Source organism: Bombus impatiens, unplaced genomic scaffold (assembly GCF_000188095.3).
Source record: "Bombus impatiens unplaced genomic scaffold, BIMP_2.2 scf_0058, whole genome shotgun sequence".
Classification (NCBI taxonomy): Eukaryota; Metazoa; Arthropoda; class Insecta; order Hymenoptera; family Apidae; genus Bombus; species Bombus impatiens.
Genome location: NT_176477.1, coordinates 243,321 through 269,493, shown reverse-complemented (window position 1 = coordinate 269,493; position 26,173 = coordinate 243,321). Strand labels below are relative to the sequence as shown.

General features: G+C 36.5%; 1 protein-coding gene across 1 annotated transcript in view; it reads right to left on the bottom strand.

Annotated features, from left to right (window-relative positions):
- The window catches only part of LOC100741846 (netrin-1-like), a 107,902-nt gene that overhangs the window by 41,425 nt on the left and 40,304 nt on the right, over positions 1-26,173 (bottom strand). Inside the window, 1 exon segment of the mRNA XM_003485438.4 lies at positions 5,989-6,177. Coding sequence (XP_003485486.2) covers positions 5,989-6,177 — 189 coding nt within the window.

The following is a 26,173-nucleotide window of genomic DNA, read 5'->3' as shown; positions in this document are numbered from 1 at the left end:
CCTACTGTACGTTTTGCTACTCTCCACAGGAAGAAACAAGTTAACCGATGCAAGAAAGAAAACTACAAGAAATACATGCCCGTTATTACAAAAATATGTCATACCATACATATACGTCAACAAGACTTTCAACACGTGGATCGCGTCATTGATCGTCCGTTGATAATCAAGACTTGTTTTTAAATATATTCAGTAAATTATCACGTATTTATCAACTGTACTAGATGTTGTTTTACGTAGAATTTGGAAAACATTAACATTAGTATATGCACAAATATTTGGACTTGTGCATTATTGTTAATTGATTACGTTTATACTTATAGCGTATAATGTAATATTTATAGTTATGTACACAGCTGTCCATTAGTATTAAAATACGTAAAATTATTAGGGGATTGTCAAAACTTTTAAGTTCATAATTTCGTTTGGAATTTTAGACTGTAAAGAATTCCATATGCTCGATATCATGGTAAAGACCTGGCTGATTATGTGTAATAAGGTTAAGTGTTCGTTCCTATGTCGTACCTCTCGATCAATATGTGAATTATAAGATTTTCTATTGTATTTATCGTTATTTGATTCAATGTGTACATATACTGTAAATGTTTCCACAAGTTAAATTGAAGTTTTACAAATTCTCGAAGAGATTTACGAAATCTCGAAACTTTTTATTTAATATATAGAGAATTCACATTATCAACACATACTTATCAATTGATTATTTGCATTTGCAAATTATCTCATTTTTATGAAACAATAGGACTGAAAGTCCTGTTAATCGATCGACGCATACATGCGTAAATATTGCCAGGCAAAGGTACACAAACCCCGGCATAAATCGAAGACAATATAGATATTAGAAAGAACGGATAAGAAGAAAGAATAATAAAGAAGGAAAATATGGGAACCGAAGTACAGAGCAAGTGAACAAAGTATCGGTTGGAAAGAAAAGAAAGGGGGTAATACCTATGCCTGAAGAGTGGGAGGGAAAGGAGGTAGAATACTGGAAGAAAGAAATGATAGCAAAAGGCATTGAAAGATGGAGGTAAAAAAGATGTAAAGGGAGTCAATAGGAAAGAGGAAGGGGGGGGGGCGTGAGAGACTAATAGTGCTGATCCCACTGCAAGCACCGCTGGTTTAAGACCCGACTAAGTGGTGGATAATGAATATGCTTACGTGTGTTGAGTATGCGAGGAAAGCTTTGCTCTTGATATCGGGTTCAAGCACCTTCCGACTGCTGTATGCGTGTACGATACTATACCTTTTTCGTCTGTGTACTGTGGTTTTCACAAGCTTCGAGCTAAGACCATCGCCAGTAGCTGATGACAAGTCTGATGAGCTAGGAAAGTATGATAGCACCGTTACAATTTCGTTCTGATATTTAATTAAAATAGAATAGCACGGTCAAAGTTTCGGTGTAAAGTAATATACATATTTTTTTCCTTCGATCGACGTATGTATATGTGAATGTGACATAAAGATCAACGACATTTGAATTTTATGTACACGGTGTGTTGAATCGTATCATGAAATCGTAAGTAGAAACTGATAGAAAATAAAAAATCGGTAGATGATAAAAAATGTGAATCCTACAGAGATAGTAATAAAATAAAAATCCAATAAAAAAACAGAAAATATCACAACATAAAATTCTGTGTTTATATTACGTATTGATTACAAATATTTATTACGTTTTGCGAATATTTTTAATTCGTAATTTGACAATTTGTCGCGTGAAAAATATAATTCCAAACGGTGTTTTATTATCAATGTATTTTAATTAAAAAGATAGAAAAATCATATGTATATTTATTTCTTTGTACAAACGAAAAATTTTTCTAGGAACTATCAATACATGTGACTAAATTCGTTACCTTTTTATCCATAAAATTGAAACGATTTTGTGATAAAAAAATCGATAGTTTAGAAAATTTTGGTGCGAATGACTACTCGGAGACTTGACAAAGGGCCAGTAAGGTTGCCCGAAGGGAGACCACGAATGTCTCGGTGACCGATTCTGTTTGAGAGGCAACCCTTGCTGGAGGGTGTAAAATAAACACAGGCTGAAGCTTTTGGGGTAGGATACAGTTGAAACGTATCGTTCCGGTATGGCCACGCGTATTATACAAACAGGGGAAGCCTCTAATATTACCAGCCAATGTGTGCAGTGTGCACATACAGGCTGCTTCACGAGGAGCATGACAATTCGGTACTGAGCGATATCAAAACTAAAAAAAAGGGGAGCGAGAAAGGAAGAAAAATGGAAAGAACGAAAGAATGAAAAAAGATGGTCTACGACTATTTTTCATCTTATTGTAGCAGATTCGACGCATTAATGAAATACAGTTTTTTCGTTACGATATTTCGTAAACAACTTTATTGTTACTAGTTTTATATTAATAACTAAAGAATATATTTCATTCTTAGGAAAATTCGTTTGTATACTGTTATGTGAAAATGAATTTCTAGATATTCTTTTTATGATGTTAATTGTTTTTATAGCTATTCTACTTTCGCAGTTTTCGAAAGTACTGCGATAAAATACATAGGAGATTATTTGGAGAAAGTCAGAAAAAAGAGACTAGAAATCTGAAATCAGCTTTTTAAAATGATAGAAAAGAATGCCAGGAAACATAAAATTATTTTGCTAAAAAATTAGACGACAACATTCTTAAGAATTGCTGACGTTGAGAAGGTAAAATAAGATATTACAAAATGTTAACTGTTTTAAATTAAATGACATATTTTGTGGTAACCATAAATCGAAGAAAAGATCGAACTTGACGCAAATGCGGACATTATTACATACCAACCTAGGAATTTACAAAAATAGACATAAAAATATATAGGCGCAATAATGCCATGTTATTCTAATTAATCTTTATCACTCGGGCGCCTTAGCGTTTAGTAGCATTGCTGTGAAGAACAAGTGGTTTACCTAAATCATTCGAACACTTCATTGAGATAAACCGCGTATAATTCCTGTTCGCGAAATCGCGAACCGACCTGGAAGCTTTAGCCAGGTGGTAAACGGAACGCTAAAAGTTCCCTCGGCTGCAATACGTTTTGGTGGGCTGACAATTTTAAAAGATTCCGTGCGTTCGCGCGAGGTGGGCAAGCATCCACGGGTCACCTCACAATGACATTAGATACGGCTGTTAGTTCGTTGACGAGGCAACAAATTTCCCGAGCAATTCAGTGTGTGCCTGTTGGAACGAAGGGAAGGGGGAGACGGAAAAGGTGATGGGAGAGGAGGGCAGGACAGAGCAGAAAGAGGTGAACAAAACGCAATATGGAAGGGAGAGAAGGTCGGAGAGCGAGAGAGAAAGCGGGCGCGAGGCTCGTCGTCGTCGCCGTCGTCGTTCGTCGCGGTGGAAATCTCTAAACGAGCAGCGGTTGCCTGACCTGACACAGTACGTAGCAGTCGACAGGGCCGTATTTTCCATGTGCTGCAAACTACCAGCGCAAAATTGAGAGGGCTCGCTGTGGGAGCCATTTGGAGTTCACTAACCGTGGAAATGGCACGAGTACTCGATGCAACGTTGCGACGACGTGACGCCACGGAGCACGTGGAAAAAGGGGCGAATGCCTTTCGGAGATGCATCCCCTCTTGACTGCACTTCATTTTTCCCTCTTTTAAAATATATTCTTTCCGAGGGAAGTCGCGGCAGCCCGTTCGCGTCTCTAAGTGCCACCGATCTTACTCCTCGCTTCTGCCTTTATTTATTTATCCTTTTCCCGGGAAGGTTTCTCTTACCTCCGCATTTTTACCAAATTCGCGTTCGAGAACGCTTTCCTAAAAGTGTACAGTTGAAATTATTGCATAGCTTAGACAGTTGGTATTTTCTAAAAACTAGTGAACGAAAAGACACGGCTGAGGAAAGAGGCTAAATGTAATTAAATGCGTTTTGAACTAAGAACTCATGGTTTTAGATATGGCGCAATCGTGGCTTCCTTGTGCTCACAATCAGTTGGCAGTGTCTCTGGCTCGCATATAAAACACAAGTGTCGGGCCAAGGGCTTGCGCGTGCTCTTGCCGCGAAGATAACGAACAGTCTGTATTCTCGTTAGCAGCCATGGCAGCCGTTAAGATAACAACGAGACACGACATTCACCGCGAGCCCTTGGCACGAAAAGGAGATTTAAACTCGTCTTAGGATGGTAGAACTTTCATAAATTAGTCCTCAGAGCGAAGAAGCCACCATCGACGCGGATTGCGTGGGACGCACCACGGCCGTCATTTCATTTCTCTCCTGTGAAACGTAACCTCGGGCTTTCGGTGCGAATTAAATTTACCATGAAACAACGAGAACCAACCCCTTTCAGGAGCTAATTAACGTGCCGGTAACTGGTTTAAGGTTCGTTAAATTTTATAATGTTAATGGAATGCAGTGTCGAACATGACAACGTGAAACGCTATATGCTGAATCGACCGCTCGTAACCATAATACCGGTACATTATCATTGAAAAAATTTCATCGCATCGATATTACATGCGTTGCAAAGTTCTGATTCCAGGAAACTTCCTATGGATTCTGCGATTGTACGCGTGCTGCGCTTAAGTATTCCAATATGTTGCAACTTCTTTCTAACTGAGAAATTGATCTACGGATACGTATACGTATACATATTTATGTATTCTACGAAGAGTACAATCGAGATACTCGTAACAAAAACGACGTATGTTGCATTCTTTTCACTTTTTTTGCTTCAAGCCGGTAACTTGAACCGATATTATAAAAAATGATTTCTGTATGTTGACTATTGTCGAATGAAAATTGACCGGTTTTATAAAAATTTTTGTCATCAGACAGAACAATTATAAACATCTCTCGCGTATAGATGTAATGAAAATCTTTGATATCTTTGATATAAAATCGTATAAATAAGTTCGAACGAGTACTTTCCACGAAATGATAAAAGTATGAAAACAAAGCAACATAACCCAGAGTTCTGAAAATGAGAGTTCTGCCATTCTCTAAAACACTTATTTTGTGACGAGTCCTGTATTAGGATCTGCGGGTTGAAATGACCGTGACTATACTGCTGATCATGGTCGGCTGTTAATTTAGTAAGTGCGGGAGGAGGTTCGTAGTCGCGGAGGACTAGACAACAAATCCAGTGTGTTCCAATCGTACGAATGGAATGTAGTACGTGAACGTGTATACATTGGATGCACCATGCACCATGCACCATGCACCATGCACCATGCACCATGTACCACCGTGCGAGCATGAATACGTTCCGATGTGCTTTCTTGCGTTCAGAGATCGTTATCCCCGCAATGGGTTCTGGCCCTAGACAAACCGACATAGATTAAATGTCTCGAGATTGGAGCAGAGGAGCAGTGCTCGGTTAGTTGCCACTTTGTAACAGTACCGGAAAACAGATGAAATTAATAGTAATAACGGATCAATAATTGGTTTCCGCTTCCACACGAACGCGCACTTCAGGGCCGATTGACAGTTTAGCTGAATGGAATCATATCTGATCCATCTAGAGAATACTTGTGCCGTGACAAAGGTAAAGTAGATGAGATTTGGACGTTATTGGCTATCTGAATGTAGATTTTTTTCTGTACACGATTATTAATTACAACTAAAATTACTCTAAAGTACTATATTTAAACTGTTGTAAAATATTGTACTGTGATTAAATTTTTTCGTAGATATAAGCTCGTATCTATTTCGCTGTCATTCGGATTCTCATTTTTATATTTATGTGTTAAATTTGTTTCTATTAATACCGAGAACTATCTTGTACCTTTTTAAAAATTAGTGTGAACCTGCCACGATGATCTATCAATGTGTATGTCGCATTGATACTGATATTCTTACGTGCCTGGTCATAGAACGTAGAATTTGTAGGAGGTGAACGAACGTGCCAGGAACATGCAAACGATTGCAACAAATAATTCCCGATTGATAGATCAGTGGGAACAAGCTATCTTAAATTAGCGGTGATCCATGGCTGTCGGAGGGTACTTACGTTTGCAGGCTTTACGATGTTGGATCGGTCTCGCCGGATCCCTGTAGTAACCTTCCCGACAATAGTGACAGTGTCTTCCTGCTGTAAAATGCCGGCACTGCAGACAAACGCCTCCGCTGACACGACCCGACAGCTTGTATAGTTCCATGTTGAATCTGCACTTTCTTGCGTGGAGATTGCAGTTGCATTCTGAAACAGATACACGTCCGATTAGATGACTAACCGGTCCTTCCATTTTGCTGAAGCAATTTTACTTTCCGAAACAGTTTAACCTCGTATTACAATTAAATGGACATTGGAACAACGCAATCGTGTTCATTTTGCAATCTTCCTAAGAGTAAATAAATGTCGACCATATTTCTGTAATATCAAATATCTTGGTAAAGGAATTAAACACGGTAAGTCAACGGCAGATTGACAAAAATGGTGCAATTGTTGATCTATTTTGACGGAATAAATGTCTTCGAGTGCACTACTTATTCCACTAGGATTCCATTATTTCACGATCAATTAGTTGAAGATATAATTTATGGGTTACAAAACAACAATTTATTATTTAGAATATAGCTTGGAATTAGAATAAATGGAGTTATAAAAACAAAAAAGAAAAAGAGAGCACGTGTATGAATTTTTTCGGACATTCTACCTGCATCATGTATTAACAGTATTATATATTATCTAGGTTAGGGTACGAGGTATAACCTCTAGGTATAACACACTTTAAATGAAATCGATATATGTAGAAACACTTCGCTTTGCGAAATGTGAACGTTTTCTACTTACAGATAAACGTACGATACAATCAGGGGAAAAATGGCAGGATAAAACGATTAGTATATTAGCGAAGAATGGATAGCACATTCAAATTTGTGTCTTTAACCCTCAATAACCAAAGTTTCCTTTACTCGCGAGAAAAAAGATTATGGTTAACGACTATTTCTGATAGGACAAAGTAAAAAATACATAATAATAAGTAGATTGTAAATATTTATGCATCTATTATGAGAATCTTAGATGTGTATATATATGTAGAGTAAATAGAAACAAACCTTTAACGACATACATAAAATGCATAGAACACATAAAATCATTCTAATTTTTAAAAATATACATATGCAGTTACAATTTCTACAAAAAATTACGAATTAATCGTATTTCCATTTAATTTAAGTTATCACAATAGTGTCACCACGTTTCTTGAGAAGTTAACGAATCGGAGGAGAAATATTCTTGTGTTTATCGTAATAGTGAATTTCAAGCGTATTCATTGGAAGCAGAGAAAGAGTCGTGAATGAGATGGAGAGTGTCTTGTCTGGTGTGCGTTGACAATTTTCCTTCGCTTTCTTCCTTTCCCCGATTCGCCGGAAATGTCCCGCGCGGTGCGGCGCGGTGTCGTCATATCGAGGGCGACCCGTCCATTGAATTCTCGAGAATCGAACAAGAAGTATCTCCAAAAGACTCGTGCTTCCTCTACTCGAGCACGTTGTTCCGCAGTTGTTCTTCGTGACTTCTTGAAAATAACAGAATAATTGAGAGGTATCAAGCGAATAGAAAGAATAGGAGGAGGGGATAAACGAGGAAAAGTCGGTAGGGAAGTTGCAATTTTAACGATTCTTCTTACACTATTCATATACGATCACTCGACCCAATAATCCGTGTATCGAACCAAACTGAGCGTGCCTTATTTTCCGTCTTCACGCGAGACGCCATCGTTACGCGCTTTTTTCCGCTGAGCCAGCTCTTCGCATCCACGTTAATGTTTCTTCACATCCGCGTTAACGCTTCTTCACACCGAAATAGATTTTTTATGGTCCTGAAATTTCGCCTCGTGGTCTGGATTGTCAGCCTCGTTCCAGTTACGAACTATAAGCTACGAGCTACGAGCTGTGAGTCGAGAAAAGATTCGGCATGTTTTATGACCGAGTTAAGTAACCAACTCAATTTTTTATACTTTACCGTATGTTAACGTACAATTCGTAATTCTTATCTCCATTCAAAAATAGATAAATATACGATAAAAAAGATGTTAAAACTATGATTATCGAATAAATATTTCGTTAAATTTAATTCGATCTCTTTTAACGAAGAAATGTGTTATTTGCTTAATAATTAAGCATTTACTGCACAATTAACTCAGGAAGGCAGGAAAAATATTATCGTTAAGGATGCGTGGAAAAACCGAAATCCGATGCTTTACACAGCAATATACCCGATTACCTACGAGATATGAGATATGGAATTCGATGTAGAGGATAAAGATAAAGGTGTAAGTGTAGGTATAAGTATAGGTATAAGGTATTGGTATAGTCGTTAAACGCACGTGGAATGTAGCGTGGCGGATCGATCGAATAACCTCTCGATAGTTAATAACCTTGTTCAGCCACCGTCTGAAATTTCTTGATCGATTCCTGTTATTAAGCTGTGGCTGGCCACGCTAAGGCCCTGGGTTGTTTTCGTAGAGGCAATCGCTGTAATTAGCGATTAACCGTCGTATAATCGATGTTCCACGTCTTCTGGATTTTCCTCTGCTCTTCGAAACCAACGGGGTTATGCTTTTAGCCTCGTTAAGATTTATCGACTACCCCGAAGAAAAAGATTTACAATCTTGAATCTCGGACCATGCGAATCGAAACGCCTCGATTCTCTATTCTTTATAGCGAACTTTCCTTTTTCTCCTGCTCTTCATATTATTGCGTGCAAACGTGGCTTCAGACACATTACTTATTGCCATTAGCAAGTGTCACCTTGTCAGCGGATTTCACTTAGAATTTATCTGCTTTAGAATGTAGGTACATACATATATTATGGTTACGTTTCAGTTAGGTATTTTATTGTTCGCAACAGAATCTTTTCTGTTCTAGGCTTTATTCGATCAAAGTACGCAAGAGGCAGTATTTAATTTCCCGCACGTGTAGTGAATACGTAACAGTGCGTTTAGAAATCGAAAATATCAGATTTGTGTAATTCTTTGAGACAAACAGTTGCGGTGAAGTTGCGAGGTAATTTACTTACACGCGGATGTAAGCATGTATCTTCTCTAATCGTTGTTCAACGAATTTCCGGAATAGAAGGATGTAAAAATCTTTGAAGATTCTTGAAGTCTTGACTAGAATACTCAAATTATTTTAGTCGTATGATTGTACATCGTAAAGCAACGTTGTATAGTTTAAGAATATTTTGGTACAACAAAAGCAATCTATTAAGCAAAATAAACAACTGTGTGTGTGTCGTATTTTATACGAAATAATGTAAATTTAAAATCCTCTCTTAAAGATATTCTATGTAAAAAGGGCAAATGGTGTTCCGAGAAAAATAGAATTATACATATTTAATAAGATATTATATCATTACTACTTCTTTATTTAATTCGATTAAAAGCATATCCTTCGTATATGAATTTGAAATTGACAACCCGATGGTTAATCAGAAATTAAAATCGTTCTTCGACAGCTGCGGGTCCATTATGGATACGTAATAAAGATTTTCAAAGCAAGAGGTATTGTTCCTTGCAGACGTGGCACTCTCGTGATAAATTAGGTCAAACGGTGCATTGTTTCGCACTTAGATCGAGCGAATACCGCTTGGTGATTGCTTTTAGATGATAGAGCAGTAATTACAGCCATTCCTGGCATATCGCTTCTAAGGGAGGTCTATTGTCGTAAGAGACGTCGAGGACCATGGTTCCATCAAATTTCAATACGAGTCAGTTGCTTCTGCAATTAGTGATCTTAAACGCATTACGACACCTTCACACACCGCTTTTGTTGGAACAAAGAAGAGGTCGTACGTACATTATTAGGTTGCTGATTAGTTTCAAAAATTGATATTATTTAAAAAATATAAATTAATTATATATAATATAATACATAAATATAGATACAAACCAAAGAAAAGTACCTTATATTTAAATGTTATATTTACTCTGTTAATATATGTATGTATTGTCATCCTGATCTATCATAACATATTTCTACCTTTCTAAAGTACCTATTTCAAAATATGCATAACATTCCTTTCCGAAATTAATTGATACAAGCTACTCAATTTTAAAACTTTTCTTTTCACAAAGATTCCCAAAGAATCTTTTCACTGTTCGTTATCTCTCCATCAAACATCTTGGGTTGGGACATTTTAAAAATTATCCGGTTCTTTCCGGATCCCATTGCTTTCTTCCTCGTATGTATATGTGTCTGTGCTTATGCAAATGTGCACATATACGCGTAAAAGCTAATTAATCGAATTACACTGTCTTGTTTAAAGCAATAACGATTCTCTAATGAACGAGGAAAGGACATTCGTCCTGATAAGAGAAGATGTATGCTTTGACTTTATTCGCTCTAAACCTTTTCAAACTGTCGAGGAAAACGCTATAGTCGCTAACCGAAGACGGTTGTATCTCGATCTATGGTGAAACTATACGTCCCTAATCGATGCAGGAGCAAGTATTTCGAGATAACGTTTTACTTTTTCTTTAAGTTACTATATCGCCCATTATCTTTTAGTAATTTCAGAACACATGCTTCCCCGCTACAGACGACTCAACGGACTCAACAGTAACGGCCAACATCAGTTGATCACCGGATTTTGGAAGAAACAATCTCAAACAAAGAGTGTTTAATGCAAGTCCTACATAATGTTATTACGATCGTGACACATACATATGTAATGTACATATATCATATAAAATAATATTAAGAAATGAACTATGTATAACGTATATGTATGTATAATATAATTATATATATGTAGGTATAGGTAGCTTTTTCAATTCAATTCTAAGAATTCTTTAAACGATCCACATATTACATCGCAGTTACGTAATTCTCAACAAATGTATTTATTGGATAATAAATCAACGATTGAACGACCAAATTGCTTATAGAAAGACATATAAGTACACGTGTGTGTGTATATACTTTCGCTTATGTTTTATGCTGACAATTACGTAATATATATATGTTCATAGGCTAATTCATGTATAACAGAGGTAAAATCGAATCACCACGTTCGCCCATTATCGAATCAGCACGTTCGAAATAAAGAAAATTTCTTTATTTTTATCTACGAACGTAGGAAAGCATCGCGATGCATTTTCTGGTCGTTAAGTCAGCTTGAACGTGGCTCGTGATATATAATATGTATTCTCCTCTCGGTATGGGGAACCGATGTTCTTTCAGAAAGGGGGTTATATGGTTAAAATAAAACAGCCTAACGGTTCGGTTACGAAAGTTAGCATGAAACGGATTCGCGGAACCCTGGCTACTGACCGCGAATGGATCGCGTAAAGTATCACGATGCACACGGCCGACACGGCCGAGAAGGGTTCGTGACCTTTCGCAGCCTTTGAAAACTCGAGTGTCTGTATCAGATCTTATCGATACAGCTGGCGATCAACGTTGAACTTCTCTGAAGCTGATGATACCTGGTTAGGTTCGGCGGACTGTCTTTGAATGCCAGAAGGATAGATCTCCTAACGTTTCGGTGTCTAGTAGCCGCTCTGTGAACTACATGATGCGTCATGTCCCGGGTCCCCGCTCTCCGCTAACGAGCTTAAATTTAATGGGAACCGTTTCGGTTGCCGACTAAACGAAATTCCATTCGAAACCTCTTACGATCGGACGATTCCAGGCAATTCAAATAGACGATCCAGATATTGAATTAGCTTTTCATTAGACTATCTTTTCAAACTTCTGTGAAACCTCCCGTTAAATATTAAATTTGTCTTTTTCGGTAAAGTGACAAATTTTCTTTGCTTTTAGTTTTGCGGACCTAATGCATTGCGTTGAAAACGTTACTCGATTATATGTATTTTTTATATAAACCTAAACTTAAAAAGAATCGAGGATGAACTTTTAGAACTCAAGAAATGTTGCGATTTTCACAATACTATAAAACTCGCTTTGTATTACATTCACCTGACATTTTAAGTAATAATATATTTATATATACCAACACATATAAATGGAATATATGTAATATTAATCCGTGATGCAATACAATGTTGCACTTACGATAACAATAAGAATAATAATAAATACGAATTACGAAGATACCAAGGTAAATCTTTTTTAATTTCTGCAGAGGTGTGATAAGACAAATATCAAGGAATATCCAGCTAGACATTTGTTGAAGTTGAACAAACATGTTGGTGTTCGCTAAAGGCAACAGCGGTAGTGGTCCGATTTTAATTCCCGTAATCCTATAAGCCTTCTAACGTGATTTCACGCTTTCAGATCTCACGTGAGTTTCGTTACGGTGTAGTTTTAACAGACAAGTCAAGCGGACAGGTTTTATTGTTTACTAAATAATCTATTCTTTAAAAAAAATCATTTTTCAATTATCTACACTCGTATCTTTTTATCATACATAGTAAAAATGTATACCGTATACTCCTGAAAAAATATTCATCGTACTTTTGGATTGCGGTGGAAAAATCTAATTGGTAAAATTTGGAATTTTTTCTTTGTTAGCGTCTGAATTCTTTTAAAAGGTATATACGTATACGTCCTGTTAACAAAAAACAGATAAAAATCAGATATTTCTATATTTTTCTCCGTGAAGCGCAAATGCATTGTTCAGAATGTTTCATAAATATTTTGTAATATTTTACGATATTTTTAAAGTATGCCGATATTTAGGTATTATCGATTTATTTTAACATTTCTCAATATATTTTATAATAATTCCGAGGAAACTCAACCCAATTCTGTAGCATACGAATTCTGTAGCACGAAATAATAATTTATATTACAATTTCCAAAAAATTATTGAAATGATTCGATGTACATATATCCATAAACAGTACAAAACAGGAAAGTAAAATTTACTTTCTTATGTAATAAATGCCGGAAAGTCTGAAATATCTTCGATAAAATTATTATTTAATTTTGGAACTCTCAGTCAGTCTCAATAAATCAGTTGCGTAAATCCCGGCCAATAATTACATTTCAAAAGGCAGTTTCCACACGCACTTATTATAATACATACATATATAAGTTATACGATATTCTGAAATTGGTTCGCACACTTTCATCGCCTATAATGAAGAGGAAATAATCCCAAGTCTCATTGAATCTCTTATTTAACGTTACATATTTTTTCCTTGTCTTTCTTTTTGGTGAAATATAACTTAAAAATAATGGATCTTGGATCGTGCTTAAGATAACGAACCACATTTGAAACTTTCATAACTCCTTATTTATGCTCATCATGCTAACCAAACAAAATAATAATCACGACATCCTTAAAATCTTTTTATAATTTTGTTAACAGACCAATAAATAGTACTTCTAAAATGACCACTGACTCAAGCGGAACGATATCATGGTGATAATAAAAATAAATCTTTCTTTACTCGTTACTAAATTTAACCAAACAATCTCAAATGTACAGTCAGTTACAAAAAAAATTCATTGCAAAATTACAAAAATACATTACAGAAACAAAAACGGTAGGTTCGATAATCTTTTTGATACAAAATGTTGTTTTATACCAAGTGAATAACTAAAGTTGCTGAAGACACATTTATAGAAATTACTAAACTTGTAAACTTAAACTTGTAAAACAAAATTAATTAACGTTATTAAACTTGTTAAGAAGAAAGGTAATAAATACAAATATAACGTTGTAGATATAAATATAACGTTATTATAAATATAAATATAACGTTACAAATGTAACGTAAAAGTAAATACATCTATTTATATTTACATAAAAACAGGAAAGAATGGAGATACATAACATATTAAGACCTTATAAAACTTCCCATTGATACTTTCTATATTTAACAGTTAACAACCATTTCGGAATTGATGAAATTAAAGATTTTGGGAATTATTTGACATATCGTGGTGGACAAACTATATCTTGTAGATTTATGAGTAATAATAAAGCATGTAATTTTTAAGATCTGCAAAAAATGTTGAAAATGCTGGCGACCGAACTGCATACACAGGTGTGTCTCCGAATTAAATTTTCGTGCACGCTTTCCAACGTACTTTCCGCTTTTAGTTCTTCGAACGCCGAAATGATCCTCGCTTTTACTAGTGGAAGACTTGTGTTGTCCTCGGAATAAACTTTTGATTTAATATGTACATTTTTACATAAATGGATACAGTAAATAATGGTTTGTATCGAGAGCCGTTTGACAAGTCATAGCTCGATTTTCTCGAAAACGAAGCCTCAAATAAAAGAAATTTATTCCATATATTCGACTTATTTTCTCATATACAATCGCACCCTCCAGATTGCACCATCAATACTGGGATACCCTGTATAATTGGTACAGCTCACTGTGTAATAATAATTTTTTAACAATTCAAACAGCCTGTTTATATTTTTTTGGAACGTCGATTGACATATCCAACAATCTGGTTCGAAAACATAAGCTCTTTCGAACGCGAAGAGCGTCAATCGTGTTTACATTTATAGAGACTAGAATTTCAATTACATCGAGTGAATCGTGTATTAGTGGCGAATCGCGTATTCAGCAGTGAATTCCTTTCGACAAATTCCGTCGACATAATGTCTCCATATAACACTCATCCGACAAATCGGTCGCGGAAGCTGCATCGCTGTCTATCATCGGAAAGATCAGCCATGGACAGATATAGCACGTCGACGTCGAGTAAACACGTGCCTGTATCCTGTATATTCGGGAAAGCGTAAATTTACGAGCCAATAAATTATCACGGCACGCCTATCGTGACATCGCTTGCAAAACGCTAACAAGCCGTTAACGCCGTTGCGCGGCTCTCGACGTTAATGAGCAACGGCACGCGTGAAAACGGATCTACTGAAATTTTCACGTGTCTGTCTGTTTGAGAGAAGAAAAGTGCAAAATGAAAATTTCGAGGTAACATTTTCTAATCGCATCATAATGATCTATAAAACTAAACTAAAACAAGAATCGATTATATACATAATTTCGACAGCTTGTTACATTTTTATTTACCGTGCAAAAATTGTAAATTGTTTGTCATTTTTATCGTTTTACTTATATGCCAATATATTACGCTAAAAATTAAAATTATATAATTACATAAACTTGCTCGATTATAGTCGTACATCTACTATTTGCAAATTAAGACAGTTTCGAAAGAAACTTTTCGTGCAAGCTTTATCGCGGAAACGTATTCTTCATTTTTAAATTAGTTTTAGATTCACCGATATTATTAATATTAGAGAAACAGCTAAACCGTACAAATACGTACAATTTTTCAGTCCCTTTACATGCAATGTCACACAGTTAATCGAATGTCACATAATAAGTTTTGCTGTTAATAGAACGAATTTTTGGCAAGTTTTTTAAAACGTATTTTTGGCAACTCTAAAGTTTCTCGTGCTGCCGAGTATCCATTTATTAACGTATTGCTATTTGAATCTTAGATTTCAGATTCTAGATTTAGTCATCGAAAAGACGTCCTTTTTTGTTTTCAATTATTATTAACGATGGAATGTACAAGGAATCGCGATCAACTCGTCAAGGCGAACAAGAAGTTTCAACGAGAGACTGCTCATTAAAGAAAGCACGAAACGAAAGATATGATAAAGATAGAATGGAAAATATACGATCGCGGGGCATCGGGGAACGAAGTGTAGTCTGGAAGGCAGATGAAAGAAAGGGGTGAATTACAACGACTTCTTTCGTAGCTGATTCGATAATGGGTGCTAGAACTGCTAGAAGTAACGCTATAAACGACGCTATGCACAGACCAGCATCGGTTGTTCGCCATTCTCATTACAAATGGTCTCATCTCGAGACACGTGTTTGTTTATGTCGTCATCAGTCGCGTACCGTCGTTGCTACTAGCTCCAAGCACTTACTGCAAATGTATTCCACGCGAGAGGTATGCGAAGGGGAACGACTTTGCTATCCGCCGCCATTACGGCTCTTCTCCCTGGACTTATATTACGTCAAGAAGTTGTTTATTCGATAGGGACAAACACTTCGTACCTTGCAAAATATATCGCTCTCGCTCTCGCTCTCGCTCTCGCTCTCGCTCTCTCTCTCTCTCTCTCTCTCTCTCTCTCTTTCTCTGCAACGTCTGCTCAATGAAACACTAAAACGGTTTTCGAACCTGTTCAATCTGATACACATTCAAACAATTTTTAATATTGTGACAAATAAAAAATGAATGTTTAATTCGTGGACGATATTGCAAAACTAGATTCTATTATTTAGCTATATTCGCTTCGAGTTACCGTAAATAAATAGTTATTTTCTAAATTTTTTAACTGAGACTAACTTTGTACCTGCAAGAAAGTAAAATTACCAATTTTATTTTCGATGCAACACAAAATTCCGGAAAGTCCAGAACAGAACTGTTGTTCAGAACATGCGCGGGAACAAAATTTATTAATAACGTGATTTATATTACGACTATTGTTTCTTTCAAGTCGAAGATCAAACAATAGAACCTCCACCTTTGCATTATAATTTATCTCATTTTACGTCCAAAATATATTTAACGTGATGTTTGCACCTTAAATGTCTATCGGTTACTACTGAATCGAGAAGCGTGTTAATTTAAACGTTCCTATTGCTTAGCGCGGATTCGTAAGTTTTTATTCAAGATCAGGAAACCTTCTTACGATCAAACCGTCGCCGGATTATCTGCTTCGAGATCGTAAATCCGTTACTTTATTTCTTTCCTTATCTCCGAGGATGGTGCAAAACTCGCGGACCAGTAGTAAACCCCAAGGTACGTAGTAAAAAATAACAAGGCCATTCCACGGAACATTGACACAAAGCGAGGGTGAATCGACGTACACTTTATTCTGCCATTCTATGGGCCAACCTTCACCGTATGATCCCAAAAAATCAGTCGATTAAATGGTCTGGAATCTACAATTGGCTCGTGTTCCTCGCGGAGCAACCGTAGCCCGCTTCGATTCAATTCCAAAAATCTCCACTTCACACACGCAAATCTTTTTCTCACAATCAGTAGATAAACCGTCACCAGACTACGTGAAAAGTTGGCAACAAAAAATGCTATTTTCATCTTGAAACACTATTATTCTATCAAACAAATGGCCTTTCACATACTAAATTCGTCGATTCACATCTTGTAAATTCAATTTCATTGTGCGAAAACCCATTTAGCAAATCGACTATACTATTTCCAAAAATACGTTGACAGTGTAAAGATAGCATAAATGAACATAAATATTAAATTAAATTTTAAAGAATAATACTTAATGGATAACATTTTCACTTTTCTTATTTCTTAACCTACATATGTAGTTAACGACTGTGACTTTTGAACGACTCGAAAATATGCATACTTTTCTGTAATAAGACATTCTCGATGAAGTATTCAAGTTAGTGAAAAAATTTCCTGATTAAATTTTCTATTTCAAAATAAAGCACTAGTTATCAATTTTACATGTTTCATAACTATGAAACTGATTTTAAATAAAACATCCTTAATGTCCATTAACCTAACTCTCGGTAACCTTTTAACAACCGTTTATGATAATATGTACTATGACAGCGTACGACTGCAATTTGAATTTAACATAACTGGCGTCCGCTATTTTCTGCAGCTATTCCCTTAAGTTCAGATGCGTGTAACGCGGAAGCGAATTTTCCTGTAATTTCGATAAAATATTCCACTTTTAACAAATTTAAATACCAGTCTATATTACCCGTTCCAAAGTGTGTGGGACGCGGAGTGGAAGCACACGTAATTTTAATATTAACATGTAAATGGTCAGAATTACAGTATTATGTAAAATGTCGCTTACTTAGCTAGAGTTATAATGTAACTGCGCCTAAACAGGAACGAACATTACACTTGGATTGGTTGTCTCTAAATACACATACCTATAGTGCTTTTTCGTATAATATAGAAGATATAGGAGATCCATATGAAAGTGTATATGAGCAGATGTAAAAAGACATTTTATTTGGCTTGATGCTGACGAATCGAACGATGATCAGGAGCCACGTCACAGCCATGCGATCGGCTTGGCATTACTTAACCCTTTCGTCTTTTACTTATTCCTACACTGTCCTCCTTTTCTTATCTCGAGAAGCCATAACCACTGTCACAGCCACAATCACAGCCACACCAACAAATCGACACATGGCAGGAACGCGTTAGAAGTCAGCACGAGGTAGAGCCATACCATTTTGGCAACTATTCTATATATATGTCGAGTTATCATTAGGGTTAGGGGCGTGTAACGAATCTTTATTTGGATTAGACATTGTCGTTATGTAATAGAGAAGATATTTACTAGCACAAATATGATTATTACAGAATTTGACAAGTAACCGTGGTAATTAGATTCTCGAGATGCTAATAGCAATGATCTTAGACTTAATAACGAATCCATGGTCAACGGGGTAGCAAATGTGTTTTCTTCCAAAGTCCAAGTCGAACTGAACTCACTGGTCCACAATTCAAGTGTAATTCAACTTACTCCTCCACAAGTAGAACTCAACTTCTTCAGTCCAAGTCGAACTGTACTTATATACTCTTCTCCGTACTTCTCTGTACCCCTCGGGTCAACTATATTTTTAAGGAGAGCTATACAATTACTCCATACCTCTGTTAGGTAAAAACGTCCATCCGTGGCTACGTTCAGCGACCCGTTGTATCACTTCGAGGCCAAGCCTATTGTCATAATTCTCGGACACACATAATCGGATTAAATCATAAACAACTACTTCTAAATTTTATTATCCAAGCACCGCTATAATGAAAAATCTAGACTAAACTAAAAGTATCGGGGGTCTTCCTAAAAATTCCAAAAGAAAGGCCCCGATGTCCTTTCATCTCCGACATATATATATATATTTTTTTTCTTTTTTCCAACGAAGAGAACTTATAAATGCAGTTTTGTCTTTTACAGTAACTACGAAGGCATTTAAAAAACAACGTTTTACACAATAAGTATATTTATAAAGTTTAGAATCATAACTGAATGATTTTATATAGATTTCCTGCACGTTCTACATATGCCAAATAAATATTATATTATTATAAACTACGCAAGTGCTTTAACAATCACAATTCGAACGACGTTATCCTTCTAATTCAACAAAATAAATATTTTGGTTGCATTAAAATTACGATCGACGATTTCAATGTCGAGGGTCGTACGATTCCGTGGTTTACGAAGTTTTGTTTTGTTTGGCATTGAGAATCAAAGTCCAGTGTACGCGCTCGCCCACGTAAGTATCTCTCCTCCGTACCTTTGTTTTCTCTGTCAGCTCTCTAGAAATAGTCAAACACGCTTCTCTACTTCACGTAACCTAAGCACACATCGTCGAGTGACGTTTTACAATGCGACGTACCGCACCGCGTCGTTTATACGCCATCTAAGATTGTAAGTCCTGCGAAGCTATCGCAGTGTAACACAATCCGCGTGTTATAATTCGAGGGTAGGAATGCTTGTGTAAGAATCCATGATCGTAGAAGTGCTTTGCCTGCGCACGTATACACTCGTTCGCTTGTGTAGTTTGTTACAGGTAGGTACATGTAATCGTGAACAAGGGCTTTCGAAGACAGCCAATGTTCACCTGATTGGAAAATCTGAAGTACCTCGTTTCTAACGCAATTACCGTTATATGACGCGTCTATGTTGGATATTTTTTCAGAGAACCATTGTCATGTTTATAAAAAAAAAACACGTGAAAAAACACGAACGTGTTGAACGCGATAGCTTTAAAAATACGAATAGGTACAGATACGCAGGCAAAAGTTGAGAGAATCGTAGTATATTCGGTAGGTATATAGATATAATACGATATCTACATGGTGGCTATTCGTCGATACGGATAAGCTGGAAATCGAAACGATCAATCGAGAATTCTTGGCATTCGTCCATTTATCCTCCGAGATTGAATCAAGCAATGGACAAAAAATAGGGGGAGCAAGGAATCGATAGCAGTGATGCCGATGCCGGAGAGGGAAGGGGCTTGCTCTGGGTACGCTTACAAGCTTCTCCGTTGGAAAGTAGTCTCCAGGGAGCTTTAATTAAGCAACTAATTTCGAGACACACTTTACTCTCGCAGCCTGCCTGCTGGCAGACATACGAGCCTAATGCGAACGCGCTGGAAATTTATTGGGGGGTGGGAGGGTTAAATCGAGCAGTCAACTCGTCGTAGCTACGCCCTTCGCGTTTCACCAGAGGCAAATAATGGCAAATAAAATCCCCCTGAAATTTCGTTACCGTTTGATTTCTGTTTCTAGTTAATTTCTCTCAACCTATTGGAATAATAATTAAAACGAGGTCATTTAAGGCATGTCAGTGAATACAATTTAAAATATGGAAATGGAGGAATACGTCGGTCGTCAATTATTTCAACGTCGATGTTTTAGAGGAGAAATATGCGTTCTTTTTTTTTTTTTTTTTTTGCTTCCGATATAACGGGAATATTGCTTCCATATTGATACCCACTATTGCATGAAAAATAAATCGTGACGCTGCTTCTCTCACTGGGGGATACAATATTCGTTATTGAAATATGTATATGTTGCTGCAGTAATTGATCCATATCTTACCCTGACAAAATACCGTAGCATCGGTGTAAGCATTTATTCACCGTTTCTTCGACTTCGAATATCGAATAACGTTTACATCTAATCAGGTAAATTCTTGTGAATTCGATATGAAAATCTTATGTTATAAAATGTGTGTACACTAAAATCAAAAGGAATACCAGTGTTTGACTTTCCATTTTTTTTTTCACACTTAGTAAACGCATTTGATTATATGTACGTTATCGTATATCAAACAATTTTCGAGACGCATTAATATTTTATAATAATAACAATAATTGTTATATTTGTAATAATATAATATAATATACTCGTAATAATAATTATAAAAATATAATAATAATTTATGATAATAATATTAATAATATCGTAACGATAAACGTTCGATTATTCGGACGATTGAAAATACAAGTAAAAATAGCCACGCGCATAAAGCAACATTCTTGTTCGAGACATAGTTACTATGAATAATTTTTTATCAATTTCTTTCTACGAAGGAAATGTGTATCAGAGTGAGCGTAGGTTTTCGTCCGCGAAATAAGGGTATATGATCAAGTGTACATGAGCAAGGATCGCTTTAAGCAGATCTCCACCGGGCGACGCGACGCGACGCGCGACGAGGTAAAAAGCAAAAATTTCGCGCGTCTCCTGATGGTAGCTGTTCCCAACCCCCGAGGGAGTCCTTCCGAACCTGAAGGGAAAAACGAATAAGGAGCAAAGGACGCAGTAAGAAAAAAAGAAAAGGGAAGAGAGGAGAAGAAGAAAAGAAGAGAAAGGAAAGAAGCGAACCGGCTAGGCTGTCGGTTATTTTAATGAGAGTTAAAGACCTTGAGTACACGTCGAATAAATCATTTTGCCGGGGCGCTAAGTGCACGACGGAGGGGAAGTGCATCATTGGACACCTCTCTTTATCCGCGCGGATCACAGACAGGCGCAGTTGCGATGGCATACGTTGCCGTACACCGCCTACGTGTACCGTTCGCGTCCGCGTTTTCATGCCGAAATGCATACCGAGACGACGAAGCGACGCGACGCGACGAGCGCGTACGCGCGCGCACGTCCGCCTACTACACGCGTTCGTTCTCGCAATAAAATGTCGAACAACAGCCTACGAATATAAACGAACCCATGCCCACCCGCGATACAGCCTACGAATATGCCGAAACGACCGTTTTACGCGCGTACGTGCGCCTATCAGTTTTATCGGCTTCCTAATTAATATGCATCCCTGACACTGCCATTCATAATGTTTCCGTCGTGTCCGTGACGAGAGAAAAAAAGTACCGCGCCGACTTCTCGTAGGATGTATTATATTTGAAACACGCTACGGTGAACATTGTTTACGATGAAAACAACCATCCCGTTGACGCGACCGTCGTTTTATCGTCGCGTCGTAGCCACGCGACTTTACGCGTTCTTCGCATTTGTCGCCACGGATTTGCACGGCTTAATTTAAACTTAAGCTACCTCTGTATAGAGGCTTCGCTTGAATTACACGTGAACAAACAATACCTTTTCTTTAATCTTTCTACTACGTACATATGCTCTTCGTCTATTTTTCAGAAGTACCGATCTTAAAAGAAGATAAATTCTTTGACCAAATCGTTCTGCAAATCAACACCTTTTGCATATTTTTTATGTTTCATATGCATATGTATAAGAAACATTGCTTCTTAATAATTACTCTACTAATATAGAATATGAGAACGATAACGCGTTTCTTATTTTTCATACGAACGTAGAACATTAAACAATAAGATATTTTTTTCGCGCCAACATCTCGTACGTATGTTCTAGTCGCAAGTGAAATAGATTAGTCGTTGAAATTCGATTAGAAAAAGTTAGAAAGAGTTAGCTATCTTGCAGAGGATAGCACGGTACATACAAGTGGTGCTAGGTAGGAAAGATTTCGATGAGAAGCGAGTTCAAACCGTGAATCTATTAGGTACGTTTCATACATTGCTCGAATACGTGGTGTGCACACAAGACAGCCACCCTAGTATCATGTCTTTAGATATACTTGCAGGTATACGCATGGTTATACGTTATATGTATACGCGGTACAGCATATATTCAGGGTAATAAATATTCTTCATCCGAGTCAGCATCGGCTCGCTTGATCTTTCATAGCCGCTCGTAAAGTTCGTTGGGGTGGGCCGTAAAATTTGTCGACTATCTGAAATATTTGAGACCCTCTTTCGAATAATCCTTGCGAAAACTTTGCCTTATTTCCCGCACAAAAATATAGCGGCCGACATTTTACCAAGCTTTTACCAAGTAATAAACGTACTAACTACATCCTGACGAAAGAGGAAGAAAATTAAAATATGTAGGACTAAAATGGAAAATTGAAAATCAACGATACGAGAGAGATATCATCCCGCCCAAGCAGCAATTGCCTGGGGCCTGGGGAATAAAATCGGTAAAATTCTCCCATCGCCGAGAGAACTCTAACAAATGGAAGATACACCACGACTTCTGGAGGCAAGCAGATACCGGCTGACGAGCTTAGTTACCCAATATCAGCTTGCAAACCTTGAAAAGGTTCTTCGGGGTAACGAGACGAAAGTTTTTCCAGTAACGAGGGAAAACTTTGTCCGAACGATATCACCTCGAGGATCAGACGACTCTTTCTTCGAGTTCGTCTAACGAAACGTAGCCGCAGGGTTAAGTGGGTGACACTGGCTGCCTAGGGTTCGATTGCTTGGGAAATTAGCGAGAACGCGTTTCCGCTATTTCCGAAGGGAAGAAGATCTTCTGGAGAACGCAAATTCCCCTCAGGGTCTACTTTCGGCGCATAGGTACTACCGTGAGAGAGCGAGAAAGATCTGTGAAATTTGGACTCCAATCATCAGCCAGAAGAATTTCATTTAAAGAACATCAAAAGTTGTAAAAAGATTTAACTAATATTTAAACTTTTATACTTTTCTCGACACGTTAAAAATAACGAACGATCGCTTTCGCTCTGTTTAATTGCGTAGTTAGTATCTACGGATACGAGAACTTTTTTCTTCCATTCCTGTAAAATCTGTTTGGAAAAAGATTCACGTTCCAAGATAAGTAGAACGAACGATTTATTCTAGCTGAAATAGTTTTTTTATCCTTAGCGCCTAATGTTTCGTTGTGTTACGTAAGCTAGTACGATGCAACTCCGTTAGGAGGTGCTTAGAAATTTTAATAGTTGCGTATTTAACGGATGTATTTTAACAACTCTATTTTGCACTATATTTTCACCTTCCCCTATAAGGATCATGATGGGAATAATTCTCGACCAAAATGAATAAGTATGCGAATTAATAAATGTGATATATTAATAAATGTAATAAATGCAATAAATGCAAATACTATAGCCAAGAAATTACCTAAGACTTCAACGTGTTATATTTCAATGATAGAAAAGAATGTCATTATACCGGTTATAAAGAGTTTATATTCACAAAACTTTTACCAGGATACGTTTTAATTCATTCCGTTTCTAAAAAATCGGTCCATTTCTGTAAATACAATTTTGCCAGCCAGTTGTTGCGACGACTAAAAGAAAAAGCTATGACCGGAGTGATATTAAAGAATTTAGTTAGAAATGCTTATTTACTGTGAAGCTAATAAATGATATGAAACTTTTGACGAGTTTTATTTATATGCCTAAAATTTCATAAAAAACGGGAAATATTTTATAAATCGCAGATCTCTCGTTTTTCATCAGAAATATTTCGTTGAAAATATTTTCAACAAGTTGAGTACACTTGTTGAAGAACTTTATCGCGATACGTTAAAAATATTAGTCCAAAGAAACATAAACAATTTTTCAATGAAAGAGTTTGAAATTTTGTTTCTTGCTCACAATGCTCACGCTACTAGATGTCAGAACCTTTTTCCAAGTAGCAAATTTATCAGAAAATGAAAATGAACAACTATTTTTTACATACGAACAGATGGATAGCCTAGATAGAATGCTTATATATCTATATCATGGTTTTTGTATAATGTCAGGCAATATGTGTTTATAGATTGATAGCCATAACTTCTTTCGCATTGTATGAAGATATTGTGCACAATAGAAAAATATTCAGTGTCATTGAAATGTTAAAATTGAAGGAATTTGCCCAATTTCTAGTATTCAAAACAATGGAGCTCCTTTTAACTGTACGCAATAAAATCTTCAAAATATGTATACTTAATTTTTGAGCTTCAGTGATCCCGAACTCTAGACAATCGATTTCGTATTACAGATAGAAAGTATTATGTAAGTATGATAAAATCCTGTCCTTGTCCATTTTTTACAATTCTATCACTTACGAAATATCAGTTAAAAACTGATAATAATAACGAACAATCTGTACATTAGCCCTATTTATCGTTTTGTCTTATTACTATAAAACAGGGACAAACTATAAATAAAGAAAAGCACGTTATCTCGAAGGGAGATCGTTTCGGTGGTCGGTATGCCTAATTGCGACAAATCTGTCGTCTGTTAGGATTTTTCTTCAACTAGCGGCGGCTTATTATCTGATTTCGCCAGTTCTGGTACCTTATTATAGCCGGAAATAAATCAGTAACCCTCGCTTCGGTCGAATCGTTTCTCTGTAAAGTTCAGTGTCGCCGAACGTTTACCTGGCTTTTCCAATTTCACAGATCGTCGAAGATTTCCGTTGTTATTTCGTCCTACTCTGCTTCTACCCTAATATCCTAAAGAAACGAACACTTTCTACGATCGAAGACAAACTACCAACCTGGGATTTATGGGGCTACGTGTACCATCGTTTCATCTGACTTCAGAAAAATACGATCAGGGAAACAGAAGCGAACAAAGTTCTAAAAAAGTTTTGAAACATCATTTTATTTTGCTCTTATTACAAAAACTACTTGCTTCCGAAAATAATAATGAGTAATAGCACGAAAATAAATCCTGATAATAAATAACGAATTTGTAAAACCTTTTTTTTTTTTTGTTCAAATAATTATTGAAACGTTTCAGACAACGAACGGTTTGAATCGTTCAATCAGGTAACGATTGAAAATAATTGCTGTAATACAGATTGTAGATTGCCTTACATTAATTTGTATCTGTTATATTTTACGATGTATCGCGACAAATACGAATTAAAATCAGTATCTGGTAGTGATCTGATAGTGATGTTGTTGATAAGTCACTGTTGTGGAACAAAATTGGAGTAAATGCCATATATATGTGCGTCAGCATGGTGTTAGATCAACGTACCTAGTAAATATTTTACGTAGCACGAAGAAAATGAATGTTTAGGCTAGAAAACGAAAATATGATTAAAAAGATGATTTTAATTTTGAAATACTTTATACGCGGTACTAACTTCGTGACGTTTTGAATATTGCCAAAAGCAAAATTAATAATTACATTTAAAAATAGCATTTAAAAATCACTCGTTATGAACTCTGTTCGATTACACTTATGTAACGTACATTAACGTAAACTAAAGCGTAAAAATAAAACATTAACGTACTGTTCGAATTGTTAAAAATGGCATACTCGTTAATGTATACAAATCGTAGCTCTATGAATTAGAATATCTTAGACTGACGTCGTAGCGTCATAATTACGTAATTGTTCGAAAGTCCGCATAACTCTTCGTTTCAGTCATAGAAAATTTAATCTACTTTTTGCATAAACACGGTCTTTCTCTCATTAAGACAATTAC